This window comes from Sturnus vulgaris, chromosome 31 (assembly GCF_052056855.1).
Source record: "Sturnus vulgaris isolate bStuVul1 chromosome 31, bStuVul1.hap1, whole genome shotgun sequence".
Lineage (NCBI taxonomy): Eukaryota > Metazoa > Chordata > Aves > Passeriformes > Sturnidae > Sturnus > Sturnus vulgaris.
The window spans coordinates 3,388,405-3,415,011 of NC_142273.1; the positions used below are offsets into that span (position 1 = coordinate 3,388,405).

The 26,607-nt window shown below is 68.3% G+C and overlaps 3 protein-coding genes across 3 annotated transcripts; all 3 read left to right on the top strand.

The window, feature by feature from the left end:
• Positions 1–166: 166 nt before the first annotated feature.
• On the top strand, positions 167–7,855 carry LOC106863865 (V-type proton ATPase catalytic subunit A-like). Its single transcript, XM_088154752.1, has 14 exons — positions 167–233; positions 717–845; positions 1,207–1,421; positions 2,209–2,346; positions 2,616–2,767; positions 3,300–3,462; positions 3,849–3,957; positions 4,225–4,347; positions 4,881–4,995; positions 5,086–5,149; positions 5,893–6,096; positions 6,336–6,430; positions 6,892–7,063; positions 7,763–7,855. The coding sequence occupies exons 1-14, from the start codon at positions 167–169 to the stop codon at positions 7,853–7,855; spliced, it is 1,839 nt and encodes a 612-aa protein (XP_088010878.1).
• A 4,188-nt stretch (positions 7,856–12,043) lies between these two features.
• On the top strand, positions 12,044–14,195 carry LOC148220761 (lens fiber membrane intrinsic protein-like). The gene is made up of 4 exons (XM_088181009.1): positions 12,044–12,266; positions 12,509–12,649; positions 12,992–13,126; positions 14,128–14,195. Exons 1-4 carry the CDS (start codon positions 12,044–12,046, stop codon positions 14,193–14,195), a joined length of 567 nt encoding a protein of 188 aa, XP_088037135.1.
• Positions 14,196–15,447: 1,252 nt separating this feature from the next.
• NECTIN4 (nectin cell adhesion molecule 4) lies at positions 15,448–25,107 on the top strand. Its single transcript, XM_088181028.1, has 9 exons — positions 15,448–15,508; positions 18,074–18,421; positions 19,328–19,618; positions 20,272–20,386; positions 21,247–21,410; positions 22,446–22,590; positions 22,855–22,933; positions 23,205–23,354; positions 23,876–25,107. The coding sequence occupies exons 1-9, from the start codon at positions 15,448–15,450 to the stop codon at positions 24,155–24,157; spliced, it is 1,635 nt and encodes a 544-aa protein (XP_088037154.1). The 3' UTR covers positions 24,158–25,107.
• The last annotated feature ends 1,500 nt before the right edge of the window (positions 25,108–26,607 follow it).

Genomic DNA, 26,607 nt, shown 5'->3' on the forward strand with positions numbered 1-26,607 from the left:
GGCCGGTGTCACCCCCCCCTGTCCCCGCGGTGTCCCCGCGGTGTCCCTGGGGGTGGGGACACGGTGTTGGCTGCGCACGGTGCCACACCTGGGGTGGCCGTGTCCGGTTGTCACCGGCGCTCGGGGCCATTTAACGGCGGTGCCACCGCGGAGGGGAGGGGACACCATGGAGGGGACACGGCAGGAGGAGCGCGAGAGCCTGGTGGGGGCTGTGCATGGAGTGTCCGGGCCCGGTACGGCGACACCTGGGGACACCTGGGGACACCTGGGGACACCTGGGGACAGAGGGACAGCCGGGGAGGGGGACCCCGATGGAGTTTGTGGTGTTAAAATGGGGACAGGAGAGGGGACAGTGGGGTGGGGGGACACCCGGGGAGGGGACAGGGTTGGGAACGGAAGGGGACATCGTGGGGACATCCCTGGGGACAGCCTGGGGACGGGGACAGCCGGGGAAGGGGACCCCGGTGGCGTTTGTGGCGCTAAAATGGGGACAGGAGAGGGGACAATGAAGAGGGGACACCCGGGGAGGGGACAGGAGGGTCCGAGGACCCGGGGACAGGGTTGGGGACAGGAGGGGACAGCTTGGGAAAGTACCCGGGGATGGTCATGGGGAGGGGACAGGGATGGGGACAGAGGGGTCCCAGGTGGGGTGGTGACCCCGGGGGTGGGCTGGGGACAAGGGGGGATGCCGGGGTGACAACGACGTGTCCCCGCAGTGGTGACAGCCACGCGCATGGCGGGGGCGGCCATGTACGAGCTGGTGCGGGTGGGGCACGCGGAGCTCGTGGGGGAGATCATCCGGCTCGAGGGGGACATGGCCACGCTCCAGGTGTACGAGGAGACCTGTATCCTGTCCCCGCTGTCCCCGCTGTCCCCGCGGGGCTCTCCCCGCCACCCTTGTGTCCCTCCGACCGCCTCGCCCTGTCCCCACCATCCTCAGCTGTCCCTTCTTTCTGTCCCCTCCCTTCTGCCCTGCCCTGTCCCCTCTGTCCTGTCCCCTCCCTGTCCCCCCCGTACTGTCCTGTCCCCCCATCAACCCTCATGTCCTGTGCCCTCTGTCCCCCGCCCTGTCCCCTCCCTGTGTCCCCATCCTGCCCTGTCCCCTGTGTCCTGTCCCTTTCCCGTTCCCCCCTGTCCCCCACAGCCCATCCCGTCCCCGCTGTCCCCGTGTCCCCACCCGCGGTGACATTTCCTGAGCGGCCTCAGCGGGGGTTCAGGTTGGGGACCCGGTTCTGCGCACGGGGAAGCCGCTCTCGGTGGAGCTCGGTCCGGGCATCCTGGGCTCCATCTTCGATGGGATCCAGCGGCCGCTGCGCGACATCGCCGAGGCCACGCGCAGCATCTACATCCCGCGGGGCACCAATGTCCCCGCTCTGCCGCGACACCTGGCCTGGGACTTCACCCCCAGCAAGAATATCCGGGTGCGTGTCACCTCCCTGTCACCTCTGTCCTGTCCCTTTGTCCCATCCCTGTCCTGTCCCCCCTTTCCCATCTGTTCTCCCGTCCCCTCTGTCCTCTCCCTGTCCCTTCCCTGTCCTATCCCTCTGTCCCTTCCCTGTCCCCGTGTCCTGCTCCTCTTTGTCCCCCTGTCCTGTCCCCCATCCATTCCTTGTCCCCTTCCTGCTCCCCCATTCTGTCACCCTGTCCTTTCCCTGTCCTTCCTGTCCCCCCAGCCCTTCTGTCCCCTTCTTGTCACTCCTCTCCGGTTGTCCCCTGTCTTGTCCCTCCCAATCCCTTTGTCCCTCCCTGCCCCCCCATCCTGCTCTGTCCCCCTTTGTCCCCCTTTGTCCCCCTTTGTCCCCTCCAGTCCCGTCCCGTCCCTACCAAGGGACACCATCCTCCATTGTCCCCTCGTTCTGTCCTCGCCTGTCCCCCCTGCCAAGGAGGGGACCCCAAAAAGGGGGTGGGGACACGGTGGCACAGAGGATGTAGAGACATCAGGGACTCGGGGACACGGGAGTCACGGAGCCCTGGGGACATGGGGGGACACGGGGACATCGGGACACGGGAACACGGGGGTCGCAGGGACATCAGGACACAGGATATGGGGACACGGGGTCGCGGGGACACTGGGGCACACAGGGAAATGGGGATGCAGGGACGTGGGGACACAGGTGACACGGGGACACCGCCGTTGTCCCCTCACCGGGGGCGCGGGACGCAGAGCCCCCCCAGGGGTGGCTGACGGTGTCACCGCCGTGTCCCCAGGTCGGGAGCCACGTAACGGGAGGGGACATTTACGGGACGGTGGCGGAGAACTCGCTGCTGCAGCACCGGCTGATGGTCCCGCCCCGCAGCCGCGGCACCGTCACCTACATCGCCCCCCCCGGGCACTACGGCGTGGCGGTGAGCGGGGCACCGGAACCGGCACCGGAACCGGCACCGGGATCAGCGGGACTGGGAACAGTGGGACTGGCACCGGGATCGGCACCGGGATCGGCACCGGGATCAGCGGGATCAGGGTCGGGGGGATGGGGGCCGGGCGCGGTGTCCCGGGCTGATCTCGGGCCAATTCCAGTTGATCCCAGTTTATCCCAGGCTGATCCCGGGCTGATCCCAGTCCAATCCTGGCCGATCCCGGGTTGATCCCAGACTGATCCCGGCTGATCCCGCAGGACGTGGTGCTGGAGCTGGACTTCCAGGGGGTCCGGGAGCCGCTCTCCATGATCCAGGTGTGGCCGGTCCGGCAGGTCCGGCCCGTGGCCGAGAAGCTCCCGGCCAATCACCCGCTGCTGACCGGCCAGAGGGTCCTGGACGCGCTGTTCCCGTACGGATCCGGACTGGGAACGGGGCTGGGAATGGGACTGGGATTTGGTTTGGGAACGGGAATGGGACTGGGATTTGGTTTGGGAACGGGAATGGGACTGGGATTTGGTTTGGGAACGGGAATGGGACTGGGATTTGGTTTGGGAACGGGAATGGGACTGGGAAAGGGAAGGGGAACGGGAATGGGACTGGGATTTGGTTTGGGAACGGGAATGGGACTGGGATTGAGACTGGGAATGGGAATCGGGGGTTATGCTGTTCCCATAGGGAATGGGATCAGGATTGGGGGATTGCACTGCTCCAGTAGGGACTGAGATTGGGATCGGGGTCAGGGGTTTGTGCTGTTCCCACAGAGATGCAGGGGAGGGAAAAGGGTGGGATTGGAATGGGAGGGGTGGGGGACAGGAATGGGGACAAGGACAGGGAAAGATGGAGTTGAGGACAGGGAATGGGGCAGGGAGAGACGGATTTGGGGACAGGCACAGGGTGGAGCGGGGTCCCGCCACCCCCGTGCCGTGTCCCCGTGTCCCCAGGTGCGTCCAGGGTGGCACCACGGCCATCCCGGGCGCGTTCGGCTGCGGGAAGACGGTGATTTCGCAATCGCTCTCCAAGTACTCCAACAGTGACGTCATCGTCTACGTGGGCTGCGGCGAGCGCGGCAACGAAATGTCCGAAGTGCTGCGGGACTTCCCCGAGGTGACAGCGACAAGCGACACGGGGACACGGGGACATCGATGGGGACACGGGGACAGCGGGGTGACAGCGACACGAGGGTTCATGGAGGGTATTCAGGGATTGCCCCGAGGTGACAGCGACACACGGGACACACACGGGACAGGGGGACATCGGGGACACGGCGGTGACAGTGACACGGGTGTACATGGAAGGTCCTGAGTGACTTCCCCGAGGTGACACAGGGGTGGCAGTGGGTGACAGGCAGTGACGGTGACACGGGTGTGTCCCCAGCTCGGCAATGGAGGCTTCTGAGGTGGGGACAGGGGGTGACACAGGGAGGTGACACATGGTGACAGTGTGACACCAGGGAGGTGGCACGTGTGACAATGCGACACTGCTGTCCCCAGCTCACCATGGAGGTCGGTGGCCGCTCCGAGTCCATCATGAAGCGCACGACGCTCGTGGCCAACACGTCCAACATGCCGGTGGCCGCCCGCGAGGCCTCCATCTACACCGGTGGGGGCACGGGGGGGACACGGGGGGACACGGGGGGACACGGACACAAGGGGCAGGGACACTGTGGGGGGACATGGAAGGGACGTGTGCAAGAGGGGGACACGTGCGTGTGACAGGGACACAGGTGCGTGACAGGGACATGGGAGGACAGGGGGTCCCACTGTCCGTGGGTGTGTGCCAGGTGTGTCCCACCTGTGTCACACAGGGATCACGCTGTCCCTGGGGGTGTCCCACCCGTGTCCCACCCGTGTCCCACCTGTCCCCCAGGTATCACTCTGTCCGAGTATTTCCGGGACATGGGTTTGCACAGTTGTCTCCTGGCCGACTCCACGTCCCGCTGGGCCGAGGCTCTGCGCGAGATCTCGGGGCGCTTGGCCGAGATGCCCGCGGGTGAGACCCCAAAAATCCTGGGAATTGGGGGGTGGGACCCCAAAATTCTGGGATTTGAGGGGTGGGACCCCAAATCCCGGGAATCCAGGGATTAATGGGGTCTGGGAATGCTTGGGGACTCTAAAATCCCGGGATTTGGGGGGAAAATGGGATCTGAGCCACGGTGAGGAGCTGCCAAACCCCAAATCCCGCGGTTTGGGGGACCCCGCGCCCCCTCCCTGTGCCCGTGTGTCCCCCAGGGAGGACGCGGGGTCCCGGGGGTGACAGGGAGGTGACAGGGGGTCCCGGGGGGTGACAGAGGTGTCTCCAGGAGTGACAGGGAGGTGACAGGGAGGTGACAGTGGGTCCTGGGGAGGTGGCAGAGGTGTCCCCAGGGGTGACAGGGAGGTGACAGGGAGGTGACAGCCGTGTCGCCGCAGACAGCGGTTGTTCCCGGGGGTGACAGGGAGGTGACAGCGGGTCCTGGAGGTGACAGGGAGGTGGCAGGGAGGTGACAGGGAGGTGACAGGGAGGTGACAGCCGTGTCCCCGCAGACAGCGGGTACCCCGCGTACCTCGGGGCCCGCCTGGCCTCGTTCTACGAGCGCGCGGGGCGGGCGCGGTGCTTGGGGACCCCCGAGCGAGAGGGCAGCGTCAGCATCGTCGGAGCGTGAGTGTCCCCGTGTCCCCAGGGGGGGGTGACAAGGGCGGGGGGCACCCCCCTGTGCACCCCAAACCCCCCCCCGTCCTCCCCCCGCAGGGTGTCCCCCCCAGGAGGGGATTTCTCGGATCCCGTGACCTCGGCCACGCTGGGCATCGTGCAGGTGAGGGGACAGGGGAGACACAGGGGGGACACAGGGGACAGGGGGGACAGAGGACAGGGACAGCGTGGGGGGCCGTGAGTGGAGCAGGGACACGCTGAGAGAGGGGACATTGCGGGGACAGGGTTGGGGAGACACGGAGGGGACAGGGACACACTGGGAGGGGACAGGGACACACTGGGAGGGGACAGGGACACACTGGGAGGGGACACGGGGACACTCGGAGTGGGACACGCTGGTAGTGACCCCTGGATGAGGACACGGGGGTGACATTCCCGGTGTCACACGTGGGGGGAATGGACAAGAAACTCGGGGACAGGCTGGGTGACACGGGGGTGACACGGGGTGACATTGCCGGGTGTTCCAGGGGGATAAAGAGCTCGGGGACAGGCTGGGTGACCCTGGGTGACCCTGGGTGACACTCCAGGTGTTCTGGGGGCTGGACAAGAAGCCGGCACAGCGCAAACACTTCCCGTCGGTGACACGGGGGTGACACGGGGTGACATTGCCGGGTGTTCCAGGGGAATAAGGAGCCCGGGGACAGGCTGGGTGACACGGGAGTGACCCGAGGTGACACTGGGTGACACTCCAGGTGTTCTGGGGGCTGGACAAGAAGCCGGCACAGCGCAAACACTTCCCGTCGGTGACACGGGGGTGACACGGGGTGACATTGCCGGGTGTTCCAGGGGGATAAGGAGCTCGGGGACAGGCTGGGTGACACTGGGTGACACTGGGTGACACTCCAGGTGTTCTGGGGGCTGGATAAGAAGCTGGCGCAGCGCAAACACTTCCCCTCGGTGAATTGGCTGATCTCGTACTCGCGGTACCTGCGGGCGCTGGAGCCGCACTACGAGCGCGCCCACCCCGAGCTGCCCGCGCTGAGAGACCGAGCCCGGCGCATCCTGCAGGAGGAGGAGGAGCTGGCCGAGATCGTGCAGCTCGTGGGGAAGGTTTGAGGGGTTTCTTTATGGGATTTATTGGATTGATGGGATCTATGGGGTCTATGGGGTCTGGGATGTGAGATATGGGATAGGGGGTTTGGGGTCTGGGGTCCTGCAGGAGGACGAGGAGGTGGCCGAGATCGTGCAGCTCGTGGGGAAGGTTTGGGGGGTTTGTGGGATTTGGGGGGTGGGATTTGGGGTGTGGGGTGTGGGCAGTGACAGGACCCCCCCCCGTGCCCCCCCCCCAGGCGTCGCTGGCCGAAGGTGACAAGGTGACACTGGAGGTGGCCAAACTGCTCAAGGACGATTTCCTGCAGCAGAACGGATACTCGGCCTACGACCGGTACCGGGACCCCCCGGGACCCCCAAACCTGACCCCCCCCCCAACCCTGACCCTGCCTGTCACCGGTACCGGGACCCCCGAGACCACCCCGGGACCCCCAACCCTGACCCCCTCAACCCTGACCCTGCCTGTCACCGGTACCGGGACCCCCCGGGACCCCCCGGGACATCTCCCAGACCCCCCCAGGCCCCTCCAGGTCCGCCCCTTCTACAAAACCGTGAGAATTCTGAACCCAGACCCCCACAATACCCCCAAAACCCCCCAATCCCCCCACCCTGACCCCCCCCGGACCCCCCACCCCAGGTTCTGCCCGTTCTACAAGACCGTGGCCATGCTGCAGAACCCGACACCCCCAAACCCATCCTGACCCCCTAAAACCCCCCAAATTCCCTCCCTGACCCCCCAAATTCCCTTCATGACCCCCCAAATTCCCTCCCTGACCCCCCCGGACCCCTCCCCAGGTTCTGCCCGTTCTACAAGACCGTGGGCATGCTGCAGAACCTCGTCACCTTCTATGACCTGGCCCGGGGGGCCGTGGAGGGGGCGGGGCCCGAGGATCAGAGAGTCACCTGGGCCACCATCCGCGAGGGCATGGGCGACATCCTGTACCGCCTGAGCGCCATGAAGTTCCAGGTGAGGGGGTCGGGGGGCGTGGCACCCCATGGGGGGGTCCTAGGGGAGGGTTAAAGGGGGTTTGGGGGTCTTAGGGGAGGGTTAAAGGGAGTTTTGGGGGCTGGGACCCCCTTTGGGGGGTCCTAAGGGAAGGTTAAAGGGGGGTTTGGGGGTCCTAGGGGAGGGTTAAAGGGGGGTTTGGGGGTCCTAGGGGAGGTTTAAAGGGGGTTTGGGGGTCTTAGGGGAAGGTTAAGGGGGGTTTTGGGAGAAGAGATCCCCATTGTGGGGGTCCCACGTAAACGTTAAAGGGGAGGGAAGGGGCAGAGACCCCCTTGGGGGGGTCCTAGGGGAAGGTTAAAGGGATTTTGGGGGGCTGGGACCCCCGTGGGAGGGGTCCCAGGAGGGTGACGTCACTGCGAGGTCGAGACCCCTAAAGGGGGGAGGGTCTTAGGGGAAGGTTAAGGGGGGTGGATTTTGGGGTGGGGGGTGCCCTGGGGGTGACCGGGACCCCCCCCCTACGTGTGGGTCTGGGGGTGACCCCCCGTGTCCCCCCGTGTCCCCCGCGATGGTCAGAGTGGGTGTCCGGGGGGGCTGTGACCCCATTTTGGGGAGGGGTCCCATACGAAGCTCAGTGTGGGTGCCCCGGGGGGTGACTGGGGGTGACTCCGCTGTGTCCCCCCCGTGTCCCCCCGTGTCCCCCCGTGTCCCCCGTGTCCCCAGGACCCGGTGAAGGACGGCGAGCAGCGGATCCTGGCGGCCTACGCGCAGCTGCAGGAGGAGATGGTGGCGGCGTTCCGGAACCTGGGGGACTGAGGGGGACAGGGGGGGACAGGGGGGGACAGGATGGCGGGGGACAGGATGAGGGTGTCCCCAAAGGGGGGTGGGACAGGATGGGGGGGTCCCCCGGGGTCCCCAATAAAGGGCCCGTGGTGGCACTTGAGCTCCAGGTGTGGCTTCCCGAGGAGGGCGGGAGCGTCCGGTGGGGGGGGGGGGGGGGACACCGGGGGTGACAATGGGGGTGGCACTGGGGGGGTGACAGTGAGGGGTGGCAATGGGGGTGACACTGAGGGGGTGATGGGATGGGGTTGGGCTGTTGTCCCCCCCCCGTGCCACCTCGGGGGACAGGGACACCCAGAGAGGGTGGGGGACACACCCAGTGGGGGACGGGGGGGGTGACAAGGACACGCGTGGTGGGACATGGTGGTGACACTGAGTGGGACACCCTAGGAAGGGACACGGGGGTGACAGTGACCCCTGGGAGGGACACGGAGGTGACAGGGACACCCTAACGGGGCCACGGGGGTGGCAGGGACACCCTGGAGGGAACGTGGGGACACTTTGGGGTGGGACAGGGGGGTGACAGAGACACCCTGGGTGGGGCCCCAATGGTGACAGTGGCCCCTGGAAAGGACACGGGGACACCTTGGATGGGACCCGGGGGTGACAGTGACCCCGCGAGGGACACGGGGGTGGCAGCGCCTGTCCCCCACGTCACGGGAGGTGACCCCAGGACACGGCTGGGGAGGTGGCGGGGGGGGACACTCGTGGGGACATTCGGGAGCAGCAGCGGGCGGGGAGGAGCTGCCACGTGGCAGGGTCGGGCCCTTTTAGGGGGTGTGACCCCCCCCGTGTCCCCCCCCCCCGCGGCTGGCGGGGTCCGGTGTCATTTGTGTCCCCCGTGTCCCCCCCGGGGCCGCCATGCGGGAGCTGCTGCTGCTGCTGCTGGGGCTGGGGGCGGCCCTGGGGACCCCCGGTGGGTGCTGGGGGGTCCGGGGGGTTCGGGGGGGGGTGGGGCGGGAGTGTTTGGGGTCTGGGGGGTTTTTGGGGTCGGGGGGTTCTGGGAGGGGTCCTGGGGGCAGCGGGGTCTGGGAATCTCGGGGGTCTCTGGGAGTTTCGGGAGTCCGGGGGTCAGGGGGGTCCTGGGGTTCAGGGGGTCCTGGGGGGTTCGGGGGGGGGGGTTCAGAGGGGGGGGGGGATGTACTGGGTGCGAGGGGGTCTCTGGAGTCTTGGGGGTCTCAGGGAGTGCGGGGAATCCCGGGGTCAGGGGGGTCTGGGGGCTCCGGGGAGTTCCGGGGTTTAGGGGGGTGCGGGGAATCCGGGGGTCAGGGGGGTTCTGGGGGTCCGGGGGTCTCAGGGGCGGGTCCTGAGGGTGATCAGAGTCCGGGGTGGTCTTGGTGGCTTCGGGGTGCCAGGGGGGTCCTGGGGGTGCTCGGGGGTTTAGAGAAGTCTGGGGGGGCTGCTGGGCGCGGGGGCTGTGGGTTCAGGGGGGTGCTCGGGGTCTGGGGGCGATCCTGAGGGTGCTGGGGGTCCGGGTGGAGTTGGGGGGCTCTGGGGGTGCTGAGGGGTGCAGGGGGGGGTCCAGAGGGTGCTGGGGGTCTCTGGGGGGGTTCCGGGGGGGTCTTGGGGGTCTCTGTGGGGTGCAGGGGTTGGGGCAATTTGGGGTGCCAGGGCCCCGGGGGGGGGGGCTGGGGGTGCCAGGGGGGCTGCGGGACTCGGAGATGTCGCTGTCGCTGTCGCTGTCCCCACCCCTGTCCCCATCCCGGTCCCCGCCCCTGTCCGGAGCTGGTGGCGGTCCCCGAGTGTCCCTCGGTGGCGAGCGCCAGCCATGGCCGAGGTGACAGTGACAATCCCCGGGTCCCTCAGCAGTGCCACCCTCGCCCGTGCGACGGTGACAACCCCCAGGGTCCCCTCATGGACCCACCAGGGGCAGGTGCCAGTGTCACCTGTCCCCGCAGAGCCCCCCAGAGCCACCCTGCGGTGTCCCCAATGCCACCCCGCGGTGTCCCCAATGCCACCCCCCAGTGTCCCCAATGCCACCCCGCGGTGTCCCCAATGCCACCCCCCAGTGTCCCCAATGCCACCCCCCAGTGTCCCCAATGCCACCCCGCGGTGTCCCCAGTGCCACCCCGCGGTGTCCCCAATGCCACCCTGCGGTGTCCCCAATGCCACCCCGCGGTGTCCCCAGTGCCACCCCGCAGTGTCCCCAATGCCACCCCGCGGTGTCCCCAATGCCACCACTCCTGGCTGCCAGCTCCGGTGACGCTCCCCGTTGTCCCCAGGCTCCGGCGACCCCTGCGCGTGCTCCAGCCCCCTCCGCGGCCGTGCAGTGGCCGATGCCACCCTGGGTGCCACTGTCACCCTGGGCTGTCCCATGGCCGAGCAGGACCTGGGCCGGGTGGTCACCGTGCGGTGGCACTTTCGGGGTGACCCCGCGCTCCCCGCTGTCCCCGTGTGTGACCTGAGGCAGGGTCAGCCGCGTTGTCACCCCCCCTACGGTGACAGGGCCACGCTGGTGGCCCCCGATGTCCCCCCCGGGTCCCTGGTGCTGCGGGACGTGCGGGGAGGGGACAATGGCACCTTCACGTGTCACCTCCTGGGGGACAACGAATGCGCCTGTGGGACAGTGACACTGCGGCTGCGCGCCGGTGAGACCCCCGGGACCCCCGAGCTGAGACCCCGGGACCCCTACGGGAACAGCCCCGGGACCGCCCCCGGGACCCCCGAACTGAGACCCCCGGGACCCCCGGGACCCCCGAGCTGAGACCCCGGGACCCCCAAGACCCCCACGGGAACAGCCCCGGGACCCCCCCCGGGACCCCCGAACTGAGACCCCCGCCCTGGGACCCTCACACCGAGACCCCCACCCAGGAGCACCCTCGGGACCCCCGCCCTGAAACACCCCAAACCCTTCCCCCCAAACCCTTCCCCCCAAACCCTTCCCCCCAAAACCTTCCCCCCAAAACCCTTCACCCCAAAACCTTCCCCCCAAAACCTTCACCCGTGTTGGGTCTGGGGTCTCTGTGGGATTTTTGGGGGGGGTCTCTGTGGGATTTTTTGGGGTCTCTGGGGGTGTCCCCGGGGGCTCTGCAGGATTTGGGGGTGCAGCCCCTGAGGGTCCCCCCTGTCGCCCCCCCCCCCCCCCCAGGTGTTCCCTGCAGCCCCCCCTGCTCCGGGGCCCCCCCGCGCGGCGGCCGCGGCACCGTCACCATTGTCACCGTCATTGTCACCGTCATTGTCACCGTCACTGTCACCATCGGCCTCCTGCTGCCACCGGCCCGCGGGTTCTGACACCTGAGTGTGTCCCCAGTGTCCCCATGTCCCTTGTGTCCTTGACTGCAGTGTCCCCGCTGTCCCCATGTCCCCAGTGCCCCCTGTCCCCAATGTCCCCAGTGTCCCCAGTGTCCCCAATGTCCCCAGTGTCCCCTCTCCAGCCTGGCACCCGCAGCTGTGCTGGCCCTGCCCGCGGGAATGTCACCCGCTGTCCCCAAGGCGCTGCAGGGACCCCTCAGTGTCGCCGGGGGTGACCCCGGCCGTGTCCCCCCCTCCCCCCCCGCAGTGTCACCCGCCTGGGGACAAACCCGTGCCACCTCAGCAGCGCCCAGAGCCTTCCCCCATTGTGTCCCCAACAATGGCAGTGCCACGTGCCAGGGGCCCTGTCCCCTCCCGGGGGACAGCGCGGGGACACGGGGACAGCCGGACACGGGGACAGGTGGCCATGGGGCAGCACAGCGGCTGCTGAAGGCGGGTGAGTGCGGGGGGGCTGTCCCCATGTCCCCATGTCCCCATTTCCCCGATGTCCCCAATGTCCCCACCCCTGGGTCCCCCCTCACTGCAGAGGGTCCCCGTGTCCCCAGAGTTGCCACCCCCGTGGACCCCAGGAATGTCCCCGTGGCTGTCCCCAACATCCCCCGCAGGTGCCACCCTCGGGTACCGCCATGTCCCCAGGGCTGTCCTGTGTGTCCCCCGGAGATGTCACCCCCACCCCCGGGTATCCCCATTTTCCCTGGGGGTGTCCCCACGGGTGTCTCCTGTGACATGAGGTGACATCCTGGGGACCTCCGCGTCGACCAGAGATGTCCCTGGGCCAGTCCCCGTGTCCCCACTGCTGTCCCCGTGTCCCTTAGAGATGCCCCCAGGGCTGTCCCCGTGTCCCTGCCACTGTCCCCATGCCCATCCCTGGGTCCCCACGCTGTCCCCACGCTGTCCCCGCGTCCCCCAGCGATGTCCCCACGCCTGTCCCCGTGTCCCCACGCCTGTCCCCGTGTCCCCGCAGGGATGCCCGCGGCCGGGGGGCTGCTGTGCGGGGCCAGTGGCCTGGCCCTGCTGGTGGCCGCCACCACCACCCATTTCTGGGTGCAGCGCCGGGCACCGGGGGGCACGGCCAGCCTGGGGCTGTGGCACGGCTGCCTCGGGGGACAGTGCCACCCCCACGCCACCACCCCAGGTACGCCCGGGGGGGGCCAGCAGAGCGGGAATTGGGGGTGGGGGTTCCATCCCTGCGCTGAGCTGTCCCCAATGTCCCCACCCATGTGGTGTCCCCTAGGGGTGTCCCTGGTGTCCAGAGAGTCCCCAGAGGTGCCACCCGCACCCCGGAGCTGTCCCCACGGGTGTCCCCATGCAGGGTGGGAGCCGGGGGGGGTCACCCCGCGTGTCCCCGCGGTGTCCCCACGCCGTGTCCCCCCCCAGCGCTCCTGGAGGCCGCGCGGGTGCTGATGCTGCTCTCGGTGGTCGCCGCCGCCGCCGGACTCGCCCTGGGCTTGGCCGTGGGGGCCGGCGGGGGCCGGAGGGCGCGGGCGCGAGTGACCGGGGCCACCCTGCTGCTGGCAGGTGCGTGGGGACAGAGGGGACACGGGGGGCTCGGGGACTGTCCCCAAGGATGGGGGGGGGCATGGCGGGGCGGGGACAGGGCGGGACAGGTGGGAACTGGGGGCGACATCAGTGCTGTGCCCGGGCTCTGCTGTCACTGGTGTCACTGGTGTCACTGTCACTGGTGTCACTGGTGTCACTGTCACTGGTGTCACTCCTGCACTGGGCTGTGCCCGGTCTCTGCTGTCACTGCTGTCACTGTCACTGCTGTCACTGTGTCACTGCTGTCACTGTCACCGTCCCCTGTCTCAGCCGTGTCCCCCGCCCCCAGCCCGCTGTCCTGACCCCCCCGTGTCCCCCCAGCTCTGCTGGCGCTGTTGGGGCTCGGGCTGTGCTCGGGGGGGGCCCTGGCCCTGCCGGGGTCCCTGCGCAGCTCCTGGAGCTTCTCCTGGTCCTTCATCCTGGGCTGGCTGGGAACCGCGCTGCTGGGCTCGGCAGGTACGGGACACCGGGAACGGGGACACCGGGAACGGGGGGGACCGGGAACGGGGGGGACCGGGAACGGGGACACCGGGAATGGGGGGACACCGGGAACGGGGGACACCGGGAACGGGGACACCGGGAACGGGGACACCGGGAACGGGGGGACACCGGGAACGGGGGGACACCGGGAACGGGGACACCGGGAACGGGGGGACACCGGGAATGGGGACACCGGGAACGGGGGACACCGGGAACGGGGGGACACCGGGAACGGGGACACCGGGAACGGGGGGGGACACCGGGAACGGGGGGGGACACCGGGAACGGGGGACACCGGGAACGGGGGGACACCGGGAATGGGGACACCGGGAACGGGGACACCGGGAACGGGGGGACATCGGGAACGGGGACACCGGGAACGGGGGACACCGGGAACAGGGGGGGACACCGGGAACGGGGACACCGGGAATGGGGGGACACCGGGAACGGGGGGGACACCGGGAACGGGGGGGACACCGGGAACGGGGAGGACACCGGGAATGGGGGGACACCGGGAACGGGGGGACACCGGGAACGGGGACACCGGGAACGGGGGGACACCGGGAACGGGGGGATTGGGGGGGCACCGGGAATGGGAGGGGGCACGAAACGGGGTGAGGGGGGAGCAGGGGGATTGGGGTCATCGGGAATGGGAGCACCGGGACCGGGGGGGCACCGGGAATGGGATTAGGGGATGAGGGGGGCACGGAACAGGGTGGGCACCAGGATTGGGGCACCGGGATCGGGGTGGGCACCGGAAGCGCGGGCACGGGAACGGGAGGTCAGGGGATTTGAGGGGGGCAACGGGGAATTGGGGGTCAGGGGAGTGGGTGGGGGCACAGGGATTGGGGGGGGGGGGGGGAATCCATCCCTGCCCTGAGCTGTGCCCGGGCTCTGCGGGGAGTGGGATTTAGAACCTCCCCCCCACATTTTTTGAGGTAACTTTGGGGTTCCCAAATCCCCTCCCCACCCCCCAGGGCTTTTCCACCTCTGCGCCGCTTCCAAGGATCCGTCCCCGGAGAGCTCCGAAGTTGGGGGGTCCTGAGGGGGGGTGGGGGGGGGGGTCCCCCATTTCCCCCCCCAATTTTGGGTGTGGTCACTGCTGTGCCGAGCTGGGTCCGGCCTCTGCTGATCCCTCCCCCCGTTCCCGTTGCAGGATTTTCCCCTTTTTCCCAAATTTTGCTGTGCCAATAAATGCCTCCCCCAACTCCCCGTGGGTTTCCCTGTGGGATCCGGGGGAATTTGGGGATCCCAAAACTTTCGCGGGTGTCGGTGACGGCCCCCAGCAGGTGTGGGGAGGAACTGGGGTATGGGGGGGGGGCACTGGGAGACAAACGGGAAGGATTTGGGGGGTACTGGGAGCACTGGGGAGGGGGCGGGAAAGGACTGGGAGGGACATGGGGGTCACTGGGAACACTGGGAGGGGACAGAAATGGACTGGAAGGGATCAGGAATAGACTGGGGGGGACACGAGGGGCACTGGGAGCCACTGGAAAGGACACGGGGGGCACTGGGAGCACTGGTGTGGAACAGGAATAGACTGGGAGGGATACGAGAGGCACTGGGGGGGTCACTGGGAGGTCCCTGGGGGTTCACTGGGAGCACTGGGAGCACTGGGGATGCCATGGGAGGCACTGGGAGCGAGCAGCGTGAGCGAGCACTGGGAGAACTGGGAGGGAGCGCTGGGGAGTGCACGGGGGACACTGAGGGCACCGAGAGGGAGCACTGGGGGTACTGGGGATGCCATAGTGGGATCACTGGGAAATCCATGGGAGAACTGGGAGCACTGGGAGATCCATGGGGAGCATTGGGAAATCCATGGGAGGTACTGGGAGCACTGGGAGCGCCCCCGGCTGTCCCCACTGTCCCCCCGCTCCCGCCGGGTGTGGCCCCACCGCTCCCCCCGCGGCCATCGCCGCTTTAAGGCCGCGCCCTCGGCCCCGCCCCCGGCCGGACCTGCCGGACCGGTCCGCCCCGCCCGGCCCCGCCCCCTGCCCGCCCCACCCCGCCAGGCCCCGCCCCCCCCGGCCCCGTCCCGTTCCGCACCGAGCAGCACCGGCCCCTCCGCCGCCACCGGCCCGATCGGCCCCGGTCCCGCCCGGCCCGGCCCAGGCTCAGCCCGGAGCCCGTCCCGGTGGCTCCCGGTCCCGCCCGGTCCCGCCCGTCCAGGCTGTGCCCCGTGGGAGCCGGGCTGTCCCGGGCTGTCCCGGGCTGGCCGGTGCTGCCGGTGGGGCCCGCTCCGGCCCGGATGGTGCTGCCCGGGATCCGAACGGCGCCGTGAGCCCGGAGCGCTCCGCATGGACCCACGCGGGATGCGGCCCGTCTTCCTCCTCCTCGCCTTCCTCCTCGCCGGTACCGGTAAGGCACGGCCGGCACCGGGCGGGACAACGGGGGGCACCGGGATGGCACCGGAGCGGGAGCGGCTCCCACGGAACCGGCACCGACAGCCGGGGGGTACCGGGGACAGCGCTGCCCACGCGGGGGGAGATCCCGGGAGACACCGGCACCGCCCGGAGGGGCGAACCGGGACCGGTGGGGGGGGGGGAGGTCAGAACCGGCACCGGGAAAAGGAAACCGGGACCGGGGATGGACCCACGGGGGGCGGGGGCGAGCGCAGGTGTGCGCGCACACGCGTGTGCAGGTGTGTGTGTGTGTGTGTGTGCGTACGTGGGAGCGCGCGCGTGTGCACCTGCGGCCCCGCGCACCTGCGGCTCCGAGTGTCCGTGGGTCCGAGTGTCCGTGGGTCCGTGCGCGCGTGTCCGAGTGTCCCGTGCGCGCCCCCGCGGGTCCCCGCGCCGGGGGCAGCGCCGCGGGCGCTTCACACGCGTGTGCGCGCACACCTGCGCGCGTGCCCGTGGGTGCGCACCTGCGCCTCCGCGTGGGCTCCGCTCCCCTCCCCCCCCCCCCCCCCCCCACCCCCTTGGGGGAACGCGGGGACCCCTCTGGGGACACACGGGGGGGGGGGGGGACAAACCGTGGGAACGGCGACACCCGCGTGCCCCGGGGGGGTCCCGCCCCCTCCTCATTGTCCCCACACCCCCCTCCCATCAGTTTTGGGGGTCTCCCCGCGAGCTGTCCCACGCAGGATTGGGGGGGGGGGGCTGCACAGAGAGGGGTCGGGGGGGGGTCCCCTGCTCTGCCCTGCCCCCCCATCCACCTCCCCCGTGCCTCAGTTTCCCCTCAGCACCCGTGGGAACCCCGAGGTGCCGCCCCCCCCCCCCCCCCCGGGTCACCGGCTGCACTCGGGGGGAGGGGGGGGGTGGGGAGGGGGTGCTGCTGACCCCCCCCCCCCACGCGCCACCCGCACCCCACGGGGGGGTCCGGGGGGGTTTCGGGGGGCGTGGGGTGTTCTGGGGGGTCGCCACACTTGCCCCTCATGTCAGGCCTTGGAGCCCCGCGGGGACCCCACGCGTGTCCAGGGGGTCCCTACGGGCGTGCGAGCGCTGGTTTTGGGTGGGTGGGGGGGGGGGTCCTCACCCCGGGGTGCGGGGACAGGGGGTGACCCCGCACGCGCGCGCGCGCGTCCCCGTGGGAAACACCCGCCCCCCCTCCCCCAGCGCGGGGCTCTGCCCCCCGGGGACCCCCGTGGGAATTTGGGGGGACCCCCCACCCCCACAACCCCCCTTCCCCCGCCCCCGGGACCCCCCGTTCTCCGTTGCCGGGCCTGTTTTGGCCCCCCCCGCGCGCGGCCGGGGCGTGGGGGCCGCGGGGCCGGTTCTGCCGGTTCCCTGCGCCGGTTCCCACGCGCTCGGGCCCCGCTGGGTGGGGACGCCCCGAGGGGGGAACCTCCCCACGGAACCCCAGAACCGCCCCCAGCCCCGCCACAGCCACCGCGACCCCCGCGGGACCCTCCCGGAGTCCCCCCCGGGACCCCCCGAGCTGCCGGTGCGCTCCGGGAGCGCGGCGGGACCGGGGGAAACTGAGGCACGTGGGAGCGGCGTGGGGAGGCGGCGGCGCGGTTAATGAAGGGGTTAATGAGTCGGGGGGATCCTCGGGGGGGTCAGGATGGTGGGGGGAATTTTGGGGATCCCCTGGGGGGCTCGGCGGGGGCGGCAGCGCGGGATCCGTCCCGGCCGGTTGGGCTGGACGGGCCGGCCCGGCCGCTTCTGGCGGCGGCGGCGGCGGCGGCGGCGGGGCGGGACACGCCCCCCCAAAAACTGCGGGCCACGCCCCCTCCCAAAAATGCACCCCCAAAAATGTACCTCAACCCCCACCCCGATCAGCCCCCCAAACCTGCTGAGCAAATCCTGCGCTCTAAACACGCGCCCAAAACCTGTTAAAGAGCCCCCAAATCCTGCACCCCAAATCCTGCACCCCAAATTCTCAACCACACACCTGCCCCAGAAACCTCAGCCATTCCCCAAAGCCGCGCCCCAAATCTGCATCTCAGCTCCCCAAACCCTGCACCCCAAACCCCGCACCCCAAATCCCGCACCCCAAACCCCGCACCCCAAATCCTGCAGCTCGAACCCCACGATCAGCCCCCAAATCCTGGAACCCGAAATTTGCACCCCAAACCCCCAACCTGAACCCCAAACCCTGCAGGTGTGCCCAGGTGAGCCCCAGCCCTGTTCAGGTGTGCCCAGGTGTGCTCTCACTCGGTATCACCCCTGGTGCCCACAGGTGGTGGCACAGGGGCCACATTGATGTCCCCTGTCCCTGTGTCCCCCGGTGTCCCCACAGGTGGGGGCCGTGTGCAGGTGCCACATCCCTGTCCCCACCATGTCCCCTCATGTCGCTGTGCTACTTAGTGCCACACCTGGTGACACAGGGGACACGCTCAGGTGTCACATCCCTGTCCCCGTGTCCCGCAGGAAGGTGTCTGTACCTGCACTCAGGTGTCTTTACCTGCACTCAGGTGTTTGAACCCACACTCAGGTGTCACTCAGGTGTCACTCAGGTGTCACATCCCTGTCCCCCCAGGTGCGGGCCGCGTGGAGGTGCCGCGCAGCGTGACGGCCGTGCTGGGCCAGGACGTGGTGCTGCCGTGCCGGTACCGCGCTCAGGAGCAGGAGCAGGTGGTGCAGGTGACGTGGTTGAAGCGCGGCCCGGGCGCGGTGGCCGCCGAGGTGGCCGTGCTGAACCCGCAGCACGGCGAGCACGTGCAGGAGGCGTTCGCCGGCCGAGTCCTGCGCCACGGCCACGGCGACCTGGAGGACGGGGCCATCCTGCTGAGAAACGCCGTGCAGGGCGACGAGGGCGACTACGAGTGTCACCTGATCACCTTCCCCATGGGCAACTTCGAGGGGCGGCTCACGCTCAGGGTGCTGGGTGAGCGCGGGGACACGGGCTGGGGGACATTGGGGACATTGGGGACATTGGGGATGTGGGACGGGGGGGATATGGGAAATTAGGGACATGGGTGATATTGGGGACATTGGGGACATTGGGGATGTGGGACGGGGGGGATATGGGAAATTAGGGACATGGGGGACAGGGGACATGGGGGAAAATGGGGATGTGGGACGGGGGGATATGGGAAATTAGGGACATGGGGGACAGGGGGACATTGGGGATGTGGGACGGGGGGATACTGGAAATTAGGGACATGGGGGACAGGGGACATTGGGGACATTGGGGATGTGGGACGGGGGGGATGTTGGCAATTAGGGACATGGGGACAGAGGACATGGGCGATATTGGGGACATGGGGGACGGGGGGATATGGGACAGGGGGATATGGGGACATGGGAATATGGGACAGGGGACATGGGGGAAATGGGGAGATGGGGGACAGGGGAACATGGGATATGGGGATATGGAGGACATGGGACAGTGGAAATGGGGGACATGGTGCACAGCGGGCACATGGGACATGGGGGTTTGGGACGACTGGGGGACCACAGGACACGGGGGACATGGGGGACATGAGACACAGGGCATGGGGGACATTGGGGACATAGAGGGTGTGATGGGCACTGGGGACACGGTGGGCATTGGGGGCAGGGGGGGACATGTGGTACATGGAGGGCAGAGGGGACACGATGGGCACTGGGGATGGGGGGACACTGGGGACATGGAGGACACTGGGGACACGATGGTCACTGGTGCCACGGGAGGGACCACCGAGGGCCACAAAGGACACACCACACACACCGACAACCGAGCACCCCTGGTGCTGCCACCACCGCCAGCGATGTCCCCCAGCGCATCCCTGACCCCGTGTCCCCTCCGCAGTGCCACCGCTGCCCATCCTGAACCCGGGCCCGCCGCTGGAGGAGGGCCAGGGCCGGACTCTGGCGGCCTCGTGCACGGCCGAGGGCAGCCCGGTGCCGTCGGTGCGCTGGGAGACCGAGGTGCGCGGCACCAACGCCACGCGGCGCTCGGCCCACGCGCGATCCGCCTCGGTCACCAGCGAGTTCTTCCTGGTGCCCGGGCGCAGCATGAACGGCAAGAGCCTCACCTGCGTGGTGGAGCACCCCGGCCTGCGCCACGAGAAGAGGATCACGCACCTGCTCAGCGTCGCCTGTGCGCCACCGGGGCACTGCCGGGGGGCGGGGGGGGGGGGGTGATGGGGGGCACTGGGGGCATGGAGGGTGTTGGGGACACGGGGGGTGACGGGAGATGTGTGGGGTGTGGGGGGCACTGGGGACGTGGTGGGGCATGGGGGGTGAGGGGGGTGTGGGGGGCGACGGGGGGTGTGAGAGGCATTGGGGACATGGAGGGTGTTGGGGACACGGGGGGTGACGGGAGGTGATGGGGGATGTGTGGGGGGCACTGGGGGCATGGTGGGGCATGGGGGGTGAGGGGTTGTGAGGCATTGGGGACATGGAGGGTGTTGGGGACAGGGAGACGTGATGAGCCTTGGGGACACGGGGGGGGGCACTGGGGACATGGAGAGCCTTGGGGACATTGGGAGACATTGGGGACATGGAAATTGTGGGGAGCATTGGGGACACTGGGAGCACTGGAGGGTGTTGGGGACATGGGGGACACAGTGGCGTTGGGATTGTGGGGGACACAGGTGACACTGGGGGATGCTGGCATGGAGGACGTTGGCGACACGGAGGGGGGCATTGGGCCCGGGGAGGATGAAGGGGACACCGTGGCCATGGGGGGGCACAGCGGGGCCGTGGGATTGTCCCCTGAGTGTCCCCTGAGTGTCCCCTCGGTGTCCCCAGACCTGTCGGACGCGTCGGTGCTGGGCCACACGGCCGAGTGGCAGGAGGGGATGGAGGGGGCGGCGCTGACCTGCCTGGGGGACGGCAACCCCCCCCCGACCTACAACTGGACACGGTGAGGCCACTGTCACCCCCCCTGTCACCCCCCCTGTCACCCCCTGTCACCCCCTGTCGCCTCCCCATGACTCCCTGCCCTGGGTCCCCTCGCCCGTGTCCCCAGAGCACGGCTGTGTCCCCGCCAGGCTCTGGAGCATGTCCGTGTCCCTGCGATGTCCCTGCGGTGTCCCCTGCCCCAGCTCTGTCCCCACCGTGTCCCCCTGCCCGTGTCCGTGTCCCTGCCATGTCGCCCTGCCCATGTCCCCCCTCTCTCTGCCACGTCCCTGCCGCGTCCCCCTGTCCCTGCCACATCTCCGCACCCCCAAATCCCTCACCGGTGCCCATCCTCCGTGTCCGTGTCCCTGCCTGTCCCCCCGTGTCCCCGCCCGTGCCGGTGCCGGTGCCGCCGTGGCTGTGCCCCGCAGTGCCGCGTGCCCGGGCAGGCCCCGCGGTGCCCGGCTGGGCGTCACCCGTGGGAACCGGCACTGCCGGCTTTGATGGCACCGCCACCACCGCCACCCGCCCGCGCCCGCACGGGCAGGCCGGGGGCTGAAACCGAGACATGACACCGGGGGGTGTCACCGGGGGGTGTCACCCTGGGGTGTCACTGGGACTGTCACCGGGGGGTGTCACTGGGACTGTCACCGGGGGGTGTCACCGGGGATGTCGCCGAGGCTGACACCGAGCTGTCATCGGGGCTGTCCCCAGGCTGTCCCCAGGCTGTCCCCAGGCTGTCCCCGAGCTGTCCCCAGCGCTGTCCCCAGGCTGTCCCTAGGCTGTCCCCAGGCTGTCCCCGAGCTGTCCCCAGCGCTGTCCCCGAGCTGTCCCCAGCGCTGTCCCCAGGCTGTCCCCAGCACTGACACCAGGCTGTCCCCGCAGGGTGGACGCGCCGCTGCCCGCGGGTGTCCGGGCCAAGGGGGACACGCTGCTGTTCCAGCGGCCGCTGGCCGTGGCCGATGCCGGTGACTACGTGTGCCGAGTGTCCAACCGCGTGGCTGCCAAGGAGGCCCGGGCCAACGTCAGCATCCGGGGACGAGCCACAGGTGGGGACAGCGACAGAGGGGACACCTCCCACGGGTGGGGGTGGCACAGGGGAGAGGGTGAGGGCAGCGCTGGGCGTGGTTTCTCCATCTGTCTGTGTGTCTGTCCACGCACCCATCCATTCATCCACCCACCCTCCTGTCCGTCTGTCCGTCCACCCATCCGTCCATTCATCCGTCTGTCCCTCCCTCCTCCACTCCTCCCCCCGTGCCCGTCCCACCCACGTCCATCCCTCTTCCACGCCCGTCCACTCATCGTGTGCTCATCATTTACTCACTGCCTGCTCACTTCCTACCCTCACCCGCCCTTCCCTCCCCTCACCTGTCCGTCCCCTCACCCACCTGTCCATCCCCTCACCTGCCCTTCTGTCCAGTCACTCACCTGTCTGTCTGTCCCCTCACCTGCCCTTCCCTCCCTTCACCCATCTGGTCATGCCTCCAGATTCCTGCTTATCTGTCCGTCTGTCCATCCATCCATCCATCCATCCATCCATCCATCCATCCATCCATCCATCCATCCATCATCCATCCATCCATCCATCCATCCATCCATCCATCCCTTGGTCCGTCCATCTGTCTGTCCACCTTCTCTTTCTGTCTTTCTCTTTCTCTTTCTCTTTCTCTTTCTCTTTCTCTTTCTCTTTCTCTTTCTCTTTCTCTTTCTCTTTCTCTTTCTCTTTCTCTTTCTCTTTCTCTTTCTCTTCTCCCCTTGGCTTCTCCTCTCTCTTGGGGTGTCCCCCCTGACTCCTTTTGGGATTTTCCCCCGTTTTGGGGGATCTCCTGACCCTCTTTGGGGCATTTTCCCCTTTTGAGGTCTCCCCTCTCTTTGAGGTGTCCCCCGACCCTTTGGAGTTCTTCTTCCTCTTTGGGGTGTCCCCCGACCCCTGTGGGATGTCCCTTCCTTTTTAGGGTGTCCCCTGACCCCTGTGGGGTCTCCCTGGTTTGGGGTATCCCCTGACCCCCGTGGGGTGTCCCCTGACCCCTGTGGGGTCTCCCCCCGGTTTGGGGCGCCCCCTGACCCCCGTGGGGTCCCCACAGAGGACCCCGTGCGCGTGGATCTGGTGTCGGCCTCGGTGGTCGTGGTCGGGGTCATCGCCGCCGTCCTGCTCTGCGTCCTCGTCATCGTGGTCGTGGTCATGACCCTGTACCACAAACGCAAAACGCAGCGCATCTCCGAGAAATAGTAAGGGAGGGGACACTGGGGACATGGGAGGACATGGGGGACATTGGGGACATGAGGGGACACAGGTACATGGAGGGACAGTGGGGACACAGGTACTTGGAGAGACATGGGGACATGGCAGGACATGAGGGACATGTGCGACACAGGGGGACATGGGAGGACACAGGGGACACGGGGTGGCACAGGGGATGTGGGACATGGAGGGGGACACAGGGGGACATGTGGGGACCCGGGGCCGGTGCTGAGTGTCCCCTGTGTCCCCAGCGAGGAGGAGCTGACGCTGACCCGGGAAAATTCCATCCGGAGGCTCCACTCCAGCCACAGCAGCGACCCCCGGGCACAGGTGGGGACACCGGGACTGGGAAGGGACACCGGGACTGGGAGGGGACACCGGGACTGGGAGGGGACACCGGGAGGGGGCTGGGGGGCCCGGGGCGGTGGGTGCTGGGTCTTGGGGGGCCCAAGGAAGGGGGTCTTGTGTTGGGCTGTGGGGTGTCCTGGGGTGTCCTGAGGTGTCCTGGGATGTCCGTGGGGTGTCCTGGGGTGTCCTGAGGTGTCCGTGGGGTGTCCTGGGGTGTCCTGGGGTGTCCTGCTTGCTGACCGGACTGTCCCAGCTGGAGGAGACGCTGCAGCTGCGGACGGAGAGTCGCCAGGGCAGCCTGCGAGGGGACAGCTTGAGAGGGGACAGCCTGAGAGGGGACAGCTTGAGAGGGGACAGCCTGAGAGGGGACAGCCTGCGTGGCACCAGCATCTGCTCCGCCATGGTGAGACACGGGGGACACGGGGACACGGGGGACACGGGGACACCGCGCTCCTGTGAGTGTCCGTACCCCCGGTGACACTCCTGTCCCCAGTGGTACCCGTGTCCCCCACAGTGTCACTGGTGGTGTCCGTGTCCCCAGTGATGCCCACGTCACCTGACCATGCCCATGTCCCCATTGGTGTCCCTGTCCCTGGTGGCCCCCGTGTCCCCACTGATCCCCGTGTCCCCATGGTGCCCATGTCCCCATCGGTGCCCATGTCCCCAGCCATACCCATGTCCTCATTGGTGCCATGTCCCTGGTGGCACTCATGTCCCCAGCAGTGCCCCTGCGTCCCCATCGATGCCATGTCCCCATGGTGTCCATGTCCCTGATGGTCCCCATTGGTCCCCATGTCCCCACTGGCCCCCGTGTCCCCATCAACCCCTGCCCCGCCCCATTCCCAGTAGTGCCCCTGCCGTGTCCCCTGCCGTGTCCCCTGCCGTGTCCCCTGCCGTGTCCCCTGACGTGTCCCTTGTCCCCAGAGCGAGGAGCCCGAGGGCCGCAGTTACTCCACGCTCTCCACCGTGCGGGAGATCGAGACGCAGACGGATGTCCCCCTTGTCCCCATCGTCCCCGCTGTCCCCGCGGCGCCAGCACCGCCAGGCCCCGGCGGGAAGGAGCCCAAGGAGGAGGAGGAGGAGGGGGGCGGCGGGGGGGACCCCATCAAGCAGGCCATGACACACTTCGTGCAGGAGAACGGGATGCTGCAGGCCAAGCCCAGCTCCAACGGCATCTACATCAACGGCCGCGGCCACCTGGTGTGACCGGGCACCTGGGGACACCTGGGGACAGCCAGGGGACAGCCAGGGGACAGCCAGCCCCCCCTGCGCCCGCCCAGCTCTGTCCCCGCCGCTCTGGTCCCTGGGTGTCACCTCGCTGCTGGTGTGGGGTTGGGGACAAGGACAGTGCCCCAGGACTGTGTCACCTCCCTGCTGGTGTGGGGTCAAGGATGGACTTCAGTCCCCAAGTGTCACCTCACTGCTGGTGTGGGGCTGGGGACAAGGACAGTGCCCCAGGACTGGCTGCGGTCCCCAGGTGTCACCTCCCTGCTGGTGTGGGGTCAAGATGGATTCTGGTCCCCTGGTGTCACCTCCCTGCTGGCACATGGAGTTGGGGACGCCACCAAGCCCCAGGACATTCTTCGGTCCCCGAGTGTCACCTCGCTGCTGGCACAGGCTTGGGGACACCACTGAGCTCCAGGACATTCTCCTGTCCCCAAGTGCCACCTCCCTGCTGGTGTGGGGTCAGGGAGGGACTTTGGTCCCCAAGTGCCACCTCCCTGCCGTCACAGGCTTGGGGACAAGCCCCAGGACAAGCTCCTGTCCCCAGGTGCCACTTCCCTGCTGTCACTGGCTTGGGGACACCACCAAGCCCCAGGACAAGCTCCAGTCCCCAAGTGTCCCCTCCCTGCTGGTTTGGGGTCAGGGATGGACTCTGGTCCCCAAGTGCCACCTCCCTGCCATCACAGGCTTGGGGACAACCTCCTGTCCCCAGGTGCCACCCTACCCCAGGCTGGTGACACTCGTGGTGACACCGGGGACCCCCCAGGACTCCCCAGACTCCCCAGGACTGAGCGGGGCAGGAGCCCCCGTGTGTCCCCATGTCCCAGGGGCTGTGGTGGCACTGGGGACAGCCGTGTCCCCTCCCCCCCGGGCTGGGGGAGGGGCTGTACAGCCGTGTATAGACCCTGTAAATAAACGACCCGCGGGGCTGGGCCCGAGTGTGACAGCCTGGGGACACCGGGGGACGCGGGGGGGACATGCGGGTGACATGGGTGACAGAGGTGACGTGGGGGTGACACTGAGACACGAGGGTGACAGAGGTGACGTGGGGGTGACACTGAGACACGAGGGTGACGTGGGTGACACGGGGAGTGGCACTGAGACACAGAGGTGACATGGGGTGACGCAGGGATGACACGGAGGTGGCACAGGGGTGGCACAGGGGTGCAAGGCTGGGGTGGGGCTGGGGGTGCAGGTGAGCTGGTGATGGTGAGCTGTGACACACTCGGGTGTGCAAGGACAGGTGAGCTGTGACACACTCAGGTGTGCACAGACAGGTGAGCTGTGACACACTCGGGTGTGCAAGGACAGGTGAGCTGTGACACACTCAGGTGTGCAAGGACAGGTGAGCTGTGACACACTCGGGTGTGCACAGACAGGTGAGCTGTGACACACTCGGGTGTGCAAGGACAGGTGAGCTGTGACACACTCGGATGAGCACAGACAGGTGAGCTGTGACACACTCGGGTGTGCACGGACAGGTGAGCTGTGACACACTCAGGTGTGCACGGACAGGTGAGCTGTGACACACTCAGGTGAGCACGGACAGGTGAGCTGTGACACACTCGGGTGTGCACAGACAGGTGAGCTGTGACACACTCGGGTGTGCACAGACAGGTGAGCTGTGACACACTCAGGTGTGCACAGGTGCGTGCAATGCGAGCCTCAAGCGCTGTGTGAGCGTGCACGAGGGCGCGTCAGCCTCGCACACAGGTGTGTCCCCAGCCCCGCCTCCCATGGGCGTGTCCCTGTCACACCCAGGTGTCCCCTTGTCACCAGGGCGTGTCCCCTGCACACTCAGGTGTCCGCTGGGCGTGTCCCTTGCACACTCACATGTCCCCGTGTCCCCAGGGCGTGTCCCTGTCACACTCAGATGTCCCCAGGGCGTGTCCCTTGCACACTCGTGTGTCCCCTGGGTGTATCCCTGTCACACTCAGGTGTCCCCGTGTCCCCAGGGCGTGTCCCTTGCACACTCAGATGTCCCCAGGGCGTGTCCCTTGCACACTCGTGTGTCCCCTGGGTGTATCCCTGTCACACTCAGGTGTCCCCGTGTCCCCAGGGCGTGTCCCTTGCACACTCAGATGTCCCCAGGGCGTGTCCCTTGCACACTCAGGTGTCCCCTGGGTGTATCCCTGTCACACTCACATGTCCCCATGTCTCCAGGGCGTGTCCCTGTCACACTCAGGTGTCCCCAGGGCGTGTCCCTTGCACACTCAGGTGTCCCCTGGGTGTATCCCTGTCACACTCACATGTCCCCATGTCCCCAGGGCGTGTCCCTGTCACACTCAGATGTCCCCAGGGCGTGTCCCTTGCACACTCAGGTGTCCCCTGGGCGTGTCCCTGTCACACTCAGGTGTCCCCGTGTCCCCAGGGCGTGTCCCTGTCACACTCAGATGTCCCCAGGGCGTGTCCCTTGCACACTCGTGTGTCCC